This window comes from Akebia trifoliata, chromosome 12 (assembly GCF_017979445.1).
Source record: "Akebia trifoliata isolate Shusen 1 chromosome 12, ASM1797944v1, whole genome shotgun sequence".
Taxonomy (NCBI): Eukaryota; Viridiplantae; Streptophyta; class Magnoliopsida; order Ranunculales; family Lardizabalaceae; genus Akebia; species Akebia trifoliata.
Genome location: NC_141386.1, coordinates 32,766,443 through 32,779,677, shown reverse-complemented (window position 1 = coordinate 32,779,677; position 13,235 = coordinate 32,766,443). Strand labels below are relative to the sequence as shown.

Below are 13,235 nucleotides of genomic sequence, written 5' to 3'. Positions count from 1 at the left end.
AAAAGGGGGTGAGAAGAACAAAGACAATAAAATTGAAAGGGATGAAGAAAAAATGTAACTCTAGCCGGAGAGGACATTTATCCGCAATAAAATTGTAGCTCACTAGGATCTAAAATTGTGTTTTATTATATAGATATAGATATATAAACATAATTTTGTTTTATCTCATACACAAAATGCAATAAATTATGCTTGGTAGGCAACATCATGTACCTTTGATTTTGTAAGGTCACCAAAATGGGGAAAACCTAGGTAATTGACAACCCAAACAGCTAGTAACTAGAGCTTAATGAAAAAATTTACATGTACTATTGATATGTGCCTACGATTTTCCTAGGGCTGACAATGATCCATATTCCACTTCGTTGTAAACTCCGCCAAAACAGTCACTAGGATTCGCCAACGTGTATGGGTCGAATCTAGAGTCTTCCACCACTCAGTCACCAGCCTGGTTTTGCAGGCAAAAAGCTTTATTTGCCATTATGGCTAGGTTCAAGGTATTAATGGTCGGTACAACGGAAAATGCATGAACGTTACATAAAAGAGGGTAAAAAGGTTACATAAATAGATCACAAGCCCATTTAGTATTTTCATCCAACGTTTTTTTTTTTTTTATATGGTCGATAGCTCAATTAGATAATCTTCGTTGAGATGAGCTCCCTAAATCGTTGTAATAAGGCTTTGACGATTATGGTGGAGCTCAATTTCATGACCTCCACTCGAAACTTAAGGTCAATGGTCCGATCCCAACTTATTTGCAACCATGATCAACAGGTAGTATTTCATTTAATTGAATTTTTCTTCTTTTTATTGGATTTTTTTAATCTCATGCTTGACATAATTTATTCCTAAATCAATACTTTATTTTTTAATAAAAGAGAAATGGAGATGCAAGAAGAGGAAAAATAAGAAAAAAAAAAAGGATCAATTCTGCCTGAGCTTTTTTTTTTCCTTTTTTCCTTCAGTTTTTTTTTTTTTTTTTTTTTTTTTTTTTTAATCCAAATTAGATTTTGATAAGCCCCAACACACACACAAACATTTGGTAATTTGTGGGATAAATCCCTGAGGGTGGACCCTAGGGGGTGATTCGAACTCAAGGCCTCCGCTTCCTGAGGCATGGTCTTTGAAATCTCACTAGCCCTTTGGTTCGAGATTTATAGGATCATGAAATACTTACTGAGGAATACAAAATCCAATGCATATCCCTAACATAAATTTCCATAGTTGGATTTTGAGTCTACGCAATCAGGATTTCGTGTTTCCTTATGATTTCTATTTCATGAATCTAAGGATCCCAATCCATTCGGAAAAGTAAAAGTAAAACCAGTTTTAGGACAAGATCACAGAGTTACCAAACAGGGTATAAATAGTTGGAGCCACATTGATTTGCCTGCCCTGAACCAATTTTAGAGAGGAAAAGAATTATTGTTTTTAGCATAAATAAGGGTTGTAAATAAACCACAATTTTTTTTGGTGGTAGGTTATGGTTGTTTTGTGGTCTGAAGAGAGCCCAAAATCTATGTTGATTTTGGTGCAAGAACATGCATTGCCTCATGGAGCCTGGTAAGTTCTATGAACTTTGTTTGATTGGTCTTAGTTACTTGTTTTAAATTGGTTTTATGAAATTATAAAGAGTAATTGAGTCTGCAACTTGCATGCAAGGCACACCTTACCTGTTATTAGAGTAGGAAAATGCTGGAATGACACAAAGGTGACAAAAATGATGTGGTGGTATGCACATAACTGTATAACTGTAGATGCTTATTACTCGTATCTCGCAGAAAAGCATCTACGGTAATGTGCATGACACCACATCATTTTGTCATCTTTGCATCTCCATTTTTGTCACCCCAGCACAACTCATTAGAGTATTATGTAGGATGCAATGTAATAAGGTGTGATGTGCTACACCGTATCATTAAGAATTAGATTTGAATATTAATTTAAAAGATTGATTTAGATTAGGATTTAGTCAGGATGAGATCAGGTTTGACCAAGGACCAATCTGATAAGGATTGGATCAGCAAGAATCTTACCCAACAAGGGTTGGATTAGGTCTTCTAATGGGAAAACATATAGGTTGAGTTACCATTTCGTGAGCTGAAAATGAGTTATTTACAATTCCTGCTAACTGTTCATTTTAATTACCAAAATATGAATGATCACATTTTGGTTATAAAAAAAATCAGAACAGGTGGTTTTAAAGTTCCTATTTCACAGGTTCTATATGATTAAGTCCAATTAGTCACTTTAAACCTACGAAATTGTCACTTTAAAAACCATCCAATTTGTTATCGTTCACATTTTGGTAATTAAAATGAACATTGAGCCTGAATCGTAAATTCATCAAAAGTATATCACTTTTTCGTAAATATCCCAAACATACATCCTAAATCTATTTTGCTTGGGTAAATAGTAAATTTAAGTGAATTACAAATTTGTCCGTATTACTTAATTTTAAGGGTATGTTTGATTGCACATGAAAAATAGTATGGAAAATGACAGTTTTCATGTGTTTAATTGCATTTTTCATAGAAAATTATTTTTCACCCACATCCAAAAATTCAAAAACAAAAAAAAAAAAAGTTGTATTAGACTTTCCTACCGATATAAGTGGGAAAATAAAATCCACCTCTGTTTTCCATCCCCAAGTTATAATTCTAATTTATCTATTCTTCTTCTCCATCACCACCACTACCATATCCACCATCACACTCAACCTCAACCTCACCATTATCGTCACCGTCAGCATTTTTGTCGTCAGTCAGCTTCTTTTTCCTCTCTCTCTCTCTCTCTCCTTCTTTTTCTTCCCTCACCTTCAATGCCGCCACCGCCAACATGTCCTCCCTTCCCTTCCCTCTTATTCCTCATCTTCTTTTCTTCTCTTTTTTTTTTCCTTGTTATTTTTTAAAAAAAATATCAAACAATGAATTCAATTTTTTCCATCCTAATCATTTTTCCATGAAATCAAACACATCCTAAATCCAATTTTAGTGTATCTTGGTGAAAAGTAATTTTTGACTTTTTGGGGATTTCTTAGGACTTTCAGTTCAGATCCTGAAATTAGGGCATGAATGGATTTGATTCCTTGGAATATATCCGATTTAAAAAATGGGTCTAATATGGGTTGATGTCCCTTGACCTAAGTTAGATCTTTATCAATTGGATCTAGGTCAAATACAAATCCATCCCTATATTTGAATGATATATTGCTTTGAAAATTATATTTTTATATTTTTTCAATAAACCTTCCTTCTACTAATATGAATTCTTATTAAAAAATATATATATGAATTATAATGGTAAAATATAATAGTATATCAATTACAAAAGAAATATAGAAGAAAAAAAAAAAAGGTTGAAAGATCCGAAATTATCTAACCCGACTTACCCGAATTAAGTAATTTGGTTGGGTCAGATCCAGATCTGGGTTTAGTGAAAGCTAAATGGTTCGAATGCAGTTTTAACTAATTGAATCCAAGGGCTTTAAGCCCTACCTAAAGTCCATGACCATGAGCAGTAAAAAAAAATTAGTTTGTGGTTGTTGAAATTACAATATTGACCATTTAATCATATTTATTTACTTTGTTGGGATGATTTTTCCTATAACACCATCTCCCAATGGAAATCAATGAAAGCACTACAGGTAAAATCCAGGTTTCTAAAGTTCTAAACTCATCAACTCGACTCATTTTGAATGAATTTTAGTATAGTAACTAAGTTCAAATTCTGTAATTAGTCAGTAGGGATTCAATTTGACTAATTCACGTAAATTCCAAAAGAAAAATTAAAAAAATGTAAAAAAAAAATCGAGAAAACCTTGAAAAATATATAAATGATGTTTTCGGATTTCTTACCAAAACCCACCGTCTTCAACCTCTTTAAAGTTTAAAATCGTTTTCAAGATTTTAATGTGAAAAAAAATTAAAATTTTGAGGGGAAAGAGTAAAATTGTTTTCATATTCAACCATTAATCAGAAACATTTCCAAAATTCAGAGAAATTTGGGATTATGAATTTGAGTAGACTAAGTAACCAAACTTGTTTAAACCTATTGTTGATATAGATTAAAAATTCAATTGAGTTATATGTGTGATGTTTAATGTTCCTTTTTTTTAAATAATAAAAATATTTTGATGTATTTCTTAGATTTAATAAATATTGATTTGAGTTCTTGAAATCGTCATGATGACCTATCGTAGTGGTACAGGGGTGTCAATGTGTCAATTCTGGTTTGGTACAACTGTTAATTTTTATCAATTCTGGTTGATATCAATTTCGATTCTCAAATTAATGGATTGAATTTGAGCATAGGAACAAAGTTCATGTACTCTAATTATTCGTGGAAGATTTAATTCGACTAATTCAGATAAATTTGAAAAATCTTTGCAGAAGAATTGAAAATTTTTGAAAAATATAGAAATGATGCTTTTGGATTTCTTAGCAAAACCCATCATCTTCAACCTCACGAAAAACCTTTTTCAAATTGTAATGTGGAAGAAAATGAAATTTTGAGGGGAAAGAGTAAAATTGTTTTCATTTTGTTGTGGATTTGCTAATTTCTTATTCAGAAAATTTTACAAAATTTTGAAAAAATTGGGAGAATTTTGGGACAATGAATTTGCGTAGACTCATTACCAAACTTGTTTAAGCTAATTGCTGATAAAAATTAGAAACTCAGCCAAGTTATATGTGTGATGTTTAATGTTCCTGTTTTTCAAATAACAAAAATATTTTCACATATTTATTATATTTGATATACATTTATTTGATTTCTTCAAATCGGCTTTGGTGACCTATCTTAGTGATCTAGAGGTGGCAATGGGTCAATTCTGGTTCGGTTCCTAAAGGATTAACTAGAATTAGAACCACAGCCATCAACTTTTATCGATTCTTGTTCCTATTGATTTCGATTATCAAATTAATGGAATCATGATCAAAATTGTCAGAATTAACTCCTTAAAAGATTTCAAATCTCCGTAAGTTTTGATTCTTAATTCGATTTCCAAGAGACCCGATTCTTATTGGCTCCAATAAAAAAGAATCCAAATCAAGGTTTAGGATTCTGATTCAGGTCAAATGGGTACCCAATGACACTCCTAGAGGGTGTGAGAGCTTTCAAGGCTTACGACATGAGTTAAATTTGAAATAAAATTAAAAATTGCTAATGTTGTTTTTCAATCCTACTAACCTCTAACATATGAGATTGAATATGAGCAGGCAGAGAAGAGGGTAAATGAGAGAAAGAAACTGAGTTGGGACTTCGTGCACATCAAGCTATAAAGAACTAGATACTTTCTATCACCATTGACGAGACTCGCTTATTATAAAAGCAATATTGGCCCTAGTGCTCCACTTCCGATGAGGATGTTTCGTTTCTAGTGTCAAGTCCGATGTGGCACAATGAATCAACAACAACAACAAAACCTTATCCCAAAGATTGTAGTTGGCTAAATAAATTTTATTCCTTCATTCTACCTTGTCCAAAGCCAAGTCTTTTGTTATTGAAAATATATTTATATTTATTTTCTCCATCTTCTTCTATATTTGTTTTTTATTATTTTTTTAATATAAGTAAAATTATATTATAATAAATTTTGGGTCTCCCTTTTGTCATGATAAGTTATTGTTGGAAATCTCCATCTCGTGATGACATTTATTACTTGATTTAAGATGACTGATTTTGGGAATAAAAAATCAACATAATTTTTTAGAAAGTAAAAGAATAATGAGAATTTGGGATAGAAATATCTAGAGTTTTTTCACAAAGGGTAAAGATTAGATTGAAAATGATGGATTGGAGATATGATTGAATAGACTAAAATAATATATCACATGATTAAAGAGTTTGATAATAACTAGTTTTGAAACGGGGGAGGGGGCTTCAGTCCTTTAAACGCAGACATCCATACCCACCCCATCATAAACTTCAAAAAATTTGTATAAAATGAGGTATTTAGGGTCATCAAATTGATTAGAAGGTTTTCTAATCGATCTCTCATCTAAGGGAGTCAACCAGTACCCAATTGCCCGATGTACCTAAAACCGATTAGTAGGTTTTGGGTCTATCAATATGGACTCAATCATTTTTGGGTCTGGTTCTAGGTAGTTATCGGGCCTCCTAAAATAGTAAATTTATGATATTATAATAAAATTTGTAATCTAATTAAATGCTTACAAAGACAAGTTTTAAAGTAAATATAGTTGAAGTAAAATCAAAATACGAAGAAAATGTGAAGTCTTTATTTTTTAACCTTTTCTCTACATCTACTCTTATTCATTTTTCATATTTTTACAATTTCAACAACAAATTAATGGTTCATACTATAATTTTCTATGATTTTAGTTTCAAAAGTTTGATTTACTTGAAGCATTTATTGTTGATCTTAACTTTCTATTGAAGAATTACAAGATAAATTGTTACATCTTATAAATATATAATTGTCTATTTTATTAGATGTTCATTTTTATTTTATTTTTCTTATTCAAAAATACATAATGCATCTTAGTGAGTACCCGAATAGTGTCGGGTATATGTTGGATCTGTTATTGTTCCAAGGATCTCATACCTGAAACCGAAATCAATAGGAATCAGAATCAAGATTTTATTTAGAGTTCGGTTTTGGGTATATGTGGAACCGACCCATTGATACCCCTACACCCGTCATTTCATCTGAATGTTTCTAAGTTTGTCACCTCGTCTTTCAAGAATCAACATCTTATACGTTGTTGCAAAAATTGACAACAAATAATAAACACCTAATAATGAAAAATAAAGAAGAAAACACAACAAAGATATTTAAGAAGTTCACCATTTTCTGATTTACGTCCTCGGAGGCTATTGATCTGCATTTGGCTACTGTTTTGCTAGTTACCTCCTTTTTGACAATCATTTATGTTTGCTACAGTATGAAATATATCTGCATTTGGATTCAATAATCATTCTGCGAGGCTTCAATTCGGTTAATTTGTGAAAATTTCGTATAAAAATCAACAAAAGTTTGAGAAATATTCAAATGTCGTTTCTGGTTTCCTATCCAAACCTATCATGTTCAACATCCCTAAAAATCCTATCTTGTTCTTGAGAAATGTTGAAGAAAATAATTTTTGAGGGGTGAAGAGTAAAAGTGTAAACTTATTTCGTGATTAGTCGATATAGATCATCGATTATTCAATTAATCTTTATGAATTTTTCATAATATGCAGGGAATTTTGTGACTGAATAGAACACTCTAGTTCTTAAAATCAACGATTGGGCAGATTCATGAGAAATCTAGATATTTGATGATAGCTATAACGTGGATACACTCTCTTTATCCTAAAATGTTCTTGATCTTCTTTGGAGGGTTTGTAGAGGTTTTACTTTTCTTAGGGCCTGGACTAGAATTATTAACATGGTTTTTCTTATGGAAGACTTGTGATGATTTTGATCTTCTCTGGAAGTTTTTCCTCCTCTTTGGACTTGAGCTTGATTGACTTGGTATAATTTCACTTTTAAAGAAGGGCTTGAAGGATTGATCTCTGTGGAGGCTTTGTAAAGGTTTTTCTTTACTTTCTGCTTAAGCTAATCCATCGAGATCAACCTCAAACTTTTGAGATACGGCTATGATGGAGATGATTTTTTATTTTTTCTTGACTAATGCTGAAGTGACCTCAAGATTGTACTTCACATCGCACATCTTGACGTGAAAGTGCATAGGAACCACAGATGCTCTTTGACGCGTATCTATGGTTCCTACACACTTTCATGTTAAGATGTGCGATATGAGGTACATTTTGAGGTCACTCAAGCACGACTCTTTTTTCTTATATTGATTGTTTGAATTTCTATTCCTCGGGATCAATTTATGCATTCAATTCAATGCGGGACCTATGATTACATCAAAAGAACATGGCTGGTCGAGGCTAAGAACACAATATCAATGAGTACATAATGGAGTTCCTTGCAAATGTGAGTGGAGAAAATGATGAGTTCTTCATCCTTAATCTTACAGGATTAGAATGTTTCTAGAGAACCAATTTTCTAGAAGAAAAGACTCTTATCTCGATCGATTAGCTTAAGCATGAAGTAAAGAAAACCTTTACAAAGCCTCCACAGAGATCAAGCCTTCCAGTCCTCTAAAAGTGAAACTCTACTAAGCCAATCAAGATCAAGTCCAAGAAGAGAGAAAAAACTTCCACAGAAGATCAAAATCATCACATGTCTTCCAAAAGAAAAATCACGTCAGTAATTCAAGTTCAGGCCCTAAGAAAAGAAAAACCTCTACAAAGCCTCCAAAGAAGATCAAGTCTGTAAACTTTCAAACACCAAATTTTTAAGGCCAAATCCAAAATCCAATTCATAATTAGTTCTTCATTGTTTTAGTTTCAATATTGAACAAGTTTTGTATGAATCAGTTCATTGTTTTTGTTTCAATATAGGACAAGTTTTGTTCTTTTGTTGTTTGAATAAAATTCCCCAATTTCGCTCGTTCCCACCTCAATTGGATCTAGTTTAGTACGTGCTTTACAAAATATTTATAATATAAAAAATCATCATGATCAAGGAATCATTCAACACTGATTATTGTTGCAGAAGTTTTAAATATAAAACAAAACTCCAAAAGATGTAACAGTTTTCAGATCCATAAAAGAAGGTAATTATCCTATGTTACATAGAAAATCAACTAATCATGAAAGCAATTTACACTCGGCGATACATAAATGATACACTAATACTCAGCTCTCTTCACTCAAGGATAGTTGCAGAGCAGTCTCTGCTTCCTTCAGGAATAGGCGAGTGAGTTGTTTTTGCCCTCGTCGATAAATTATACTTGACAACCGGTTTCTGCTCATGAACTTTTCTGCACCCATACCTTCGTTACCACTGCGTCAATTTGTCAAAAATTATGAGCTTATCAGAAAAAAAAACAAAGATGCATGAATTTGAAATCAAATAACATTTATTATAAGTTGGACAATGACAATGCATAAGCACCTAGAGCCATCACAGAACATTCATCATCGGCAAAGTATTTCCTATGGAATATCAACAAATTCACATTGTTTTCTACTTTCCATTAATGGCTTGGCCAAGTATTTATATTTTAAATTTTTCTGATTTTCTCAAATATGTGTTACATTTGAGAAGTATCATGATGATACATGCATCACAGATGTAGATTCAAATATTTGTATGAATCTGAAAATATATGTATGTGAAGGTCTAGATAATAGTTACATTACACATAATTGAGATAAGATTTAGATGATGTTTTTCAAATATATCAATAAAAAATAATAAAATATCATAGATGACTCATGAAACCTTCAACGGGTTTCTAAAAAAGAATTAGAACTTGCAAATTATCTTAAATGTCGGAAGAGTCTGTGTAGATTTGGATAAGATTTTCAAAACCACAGATGATTTGATTCAAAACTCAGAAAAGTCAACAGAATCCACAATTCCCTAATGGATTGTTTCACTTGGATGATCAATTCAATGAATCTAGCAAAATAGTCCTTTTGAAGGGAAAATCAAAGACTGAAGAATTCTCACATACCCTTCGAGGAGCTCCGTAACATGAGCCTTTTCAAGAAGCTCAGTGTCAAAAGCTTCTGTTCCAGAACCCTCTTCGAGCTCCATCATCCTGAAATTGAAACTTCTGTGAGTGACTGTAGGTGGAGACTGATTTATGCTTATAAAGTCATGATTTTAATTTAAGAAACTAAAACTAAAGAAAATTACAAGTAATGTGATATATTGTAAGTTTTAGTTCCTCTCTGAATTACTTCTCACTAAGGTTATAAATGTAAAATAAGTGGGTTGTCACCATCTGACACACAAATGAAACTAGTAGAGAACATGTTTATGCCAATAATTCCTTCTGAGACTTACAAGTAGTTCTATTAACTCCACCAAATAGTGGCCTTCTGACCACATGAGCCCAACAATTGTCAAATTGAGTTCCTTTTAAATACCTTTTTACTTCCTACTTAGTTTGAACGGGAGATGAGTTAGTACAAGATTATAACCTATCTGAACTTTTTGGTCTATCTACCATTGAAATTGGAATAAACAAAGATCAAAGGGAAAGAAAATGAGTACTAAAGGAAGTTATTTAAAGAAGAGAGATTCTACTGCCACACGCCCTTTTGCTAACGTCACCCCAATTCATACATAAATCATGAAAGAAGTAGCACACATATACGGGGGTGGTGTTAGCAAAAGTTGATGTGGCAATAGAAGCTCTCCTATAGAATTAACAGGAAATAATATGGGATGCTGCCAGAGATTACTTCGTTTGAAGAAGATCAAAAAGCAATTGCAAAGCACCAGAATCCCCACAAGCCTCCCATATTGCTGCACGAACTTCTGTATCAGATGGTTGCCTCCCCTCTCCAGATTCAACAAGCTTAAAAGATAGAAAATTAAAGAAATGAGGATCAAGGACTGCACATAAAAGAACATGAGCACAGAACAAATAGCATGATCGGGAAAAGGATCAAAACTCCCTCCAAAGGCAGACAGAACTTCTATAACTACTTCACAGAAAATGGTATATCTGAGACTTTCTTAAACAGTTCTCCTGACAGTGGTGACAAAACTCTAATTGTCTTTGAAAAACTAGCCATGTAAATGGTAAGTATGAAGAAACATATACTTGTATGTGTGCCCCCCATTAAGATCCACTATCTCTAATAATTAACTACTTGACCAGCATAATTGATGGAGTTAAAGACAAGGAAACACATACTCGTGTTTGTGTGTGTGTGTGTGTAAAATAAAAATAAAATTTTCCAACTTTTTAGTAAAAATCCCAACTATTCAAATAGAAACTATTTTGAGGAAATGCACCTCTTCTAGCAATGATGAAACATTAAGCAGCTCCTCCTCTTTCATGGCTATGGTCCGTAAGGCAGTTAAGAAATCCTCAGGGAAAACTAGTTTGTCCAAATATGGAGGCATCTTGCGCTGACCACTCCAACTATAATCACACAACCGACCATTTGAGAACTTACAATTGTCTTCATTTTGTTGGAGGCCCGTTGAAAAAAATCCATGATCTAGTAATCTTCTAGGTAAAAGACATCTCATCTCACCCTTCTGCAAACACCAATCAGGTCTATCAAGGAAGAAAATTTATAAATAATTATGTCTGAGAAGAAATTAGTATGGATGCACCAATACATAATTTTAGCTATGTTAACTTGAAAAACATATGAAAACCTAAATCCACTTAACAATATGGTGAGATGGATGACCTGTATTTCAAGAAGCTGCGCCTTGGAATCAACAAAAGGAACTCTCTGAAAAGCTTCGATGGGATAATGGACCTGTGTTTTTTCAGTCAGATCCACTGATGGGCAATTTCATCTTAATAACTACGACAAGGAGGTGCTCAATTTAGGATATTCTTCTCACAACCAAACATGATTAAAAGGTCAAAGAAAGACAAATATTAAGAGTAACTACTAAACATAAGAAACGTCATTCAAGGGCATTACCATAAGATAGTCGTCTGGATTATTATCAATGACAAATCCATAAAGATATAGTAATTCCTGCAACAAACGAGGAAATGAATGTAGAAGCTTGACTAAGGAATGCATTGCACAGTTATTTGATTTGTAATTGTTGAAAAAGGACACTTTGGAGAAATGAAACCATCTATAAATAAAACCTCATTATAGATGACGTGCACATATTCATTTAAGAAAAAAAGGACTAAAATAAGAGAACGTTGAAGGTACCATGTTTAACACAATGTAAAATAACACAAACTAAAAAAAATTGAAAAAAAGAGCATCCTTTCTTCAAGAATGAATACATTTTTATGCTAAGCAAGGAAGCGGGATTTCATCATAAAATATTTACATGTGTTTTTGGGGGGACATACCCACTACGGAAAATTACAATCTGAAATTTGGGACATCCATAGAATCACCCAAACATTGCCTTCTAACTATTAGGGGAAGCTTTCTATTGATGAATAAATTTTATCGGACTTCTTTGCAGTCATTCTTGCCAACGCATCTGCCACATAATTTCCTTCTCTATAAACATGCTTGACCGTCCATCTTACATTCTTTAAGACTTCATTTGACAACATTAACCAATGATCTACATCGTCCAGGGGTAATTAGCACGTTGTTAAACAGACATCAAAATTCCGATGTTCAAAAGTGTTCTTCCTCTTGAAGAAAACATATCTAGACACCAATTGAACCAATCTTCTTCTTCTTACCTCATCCACTCAACATGCTTTGTGGGGGATTTTCCAGTCAAATAGTTTAATTTTCAATGCAATCATACTGTTCTAGAAACCCCCCATTTTGTGTGGTCAAAGCTTGGGAACGAAATTGATTCCCGAGCTGATTTTGAAGAGAAATCACCATTTTCTACCGGTTTCCACACCACTCAACCATTCCCATGGTAATCATTTTTTGAGCAACTTCATTTGCTATTTTCCCCCAAATAGCTCCTTACCCTGTCGATGTTCCACTTTCCATCACATAAAATTTCTGATATCAAACATCATTATGGATTGATGGAAACCTTCCTACCAGCAGTCCCACTCCCGACCAGATGTGATGCATCAAGAACGTGCCCCTACCAACATTGATTTAATGTTTCAACAATTTCAGGGTATGCTCCCAATCTGTTGTGATGCATCAAGAACATGCCTCTACCAACATTAATTAAATTTTTTGGTATAAGAAATTAAGAATACTAGTCCCACTCTTTCACAGACTGAGGATTTTATTATTTGTTCTTGTGTTATGATCTTTTGAATGGGCATACACTTAGAAGTTCCAATGAAGATGCCAATTTGTTGGTCAAGGAGGGCTCACAAAATCATTGTACTTTTGAAACAGCCCTCTAGCATCCCTTTTGACATAATTTCCATACATTATTTATTTAATAAAAAACGATACGCCCAGACACACATGGAATGGACTCTTACTTGACAGCAGAAAGTACCTCATTTCCTTTGTTGCCATAACTAATGGATATCTCTTTGTCAATTTGGAAGGGACTCTGTTCAGCTTTACAATGGGTACAAAATGAATGACTAGTGGTTAGTTAGGTAATATAGATACTTGAACAAAAGCAACAATTAATATTGAACTTGATAAGAGTTGTGTTATGTGGAAAAAAAAAATAACAAATTAAATTGAAAAAAAAAAAAAAAAAACTACTCATAAAAGTTTGAGGAATTAACATCTATATAAATGTTACAACCACTAATGTTT

General features: G+C 32.9%; 1 protein-coding gene and 1 long non-coding RNA gene across 2 annotated transcripts; one reads left to right on the top strand and one right to left on the bottom strand.

Annotated features, from left to right (window-relative positions):
* Window positions 1-614: 614 nt before the first annotated feature.
* On the top strand, window positions 615-5,538 carry LOC147389629 (uncharacterized). Its single transcript, XR_015170695.1, has 3 exons — window positions 615-774; window positions 1,481-1,563; window positions 5,220-5,538. It is a non-coding gene; the product is annotated as an uncharacterized LOC147389629 (long non-coding RNA).
* Window positions 5,539-8,537: 2,999 nt separating this feature from the next.
* Window positions 8,538-13,050, bottom strand: LOC147389628 (uncharacterized). Its single transcript, XM_086417520.1, has 7 exons — window positions 12,964-13,050; window positions 11,487-11,543; window positions 11,244-11,315; window positions 10,837-11,085; window positions 10,278-10,393; window positions 9,542-9,628; window positions 8,538-8,865 (listed from the first exon to the last, which is right to left on the bottom strand). The coding sequence occupies exons 2-7, from the start codon at window positions 11,487-11,489 to the stop codon at window positions 8,718-8,720; spliced, it is 675 nt and encodes a 224-aa protein (XP_086273646.1). The 5' UTR covers window positions 11,490-11,543; window positions 12,964-13,050; the 3' UTR covers window positions 8,538-8,717.
* Between the last annotated feature and the right edge of the window lie 185 nt (window positions 13,051-13,235).

Excerpts from the sequence above, each read along its gene's own strand:
- LOC147389628 (XM_086417520.1), bottom strand. Across the intron at positions 11,086-11,243 it reads CGCAGCTTCTTGAAATACAG|AAGGGTGAGATGAGATGTCT; the intron begins GTCATCCATCTC and ends TGGTGTTTGCAG. Across the intron at positions 9,629-10,277 it reads TTTGATCTTCTTCAAACGAA|GATGATGGAGCTCGAAGAGG; the intron begins GTAATCTCTGGC and ends TTTCAATTTCAG.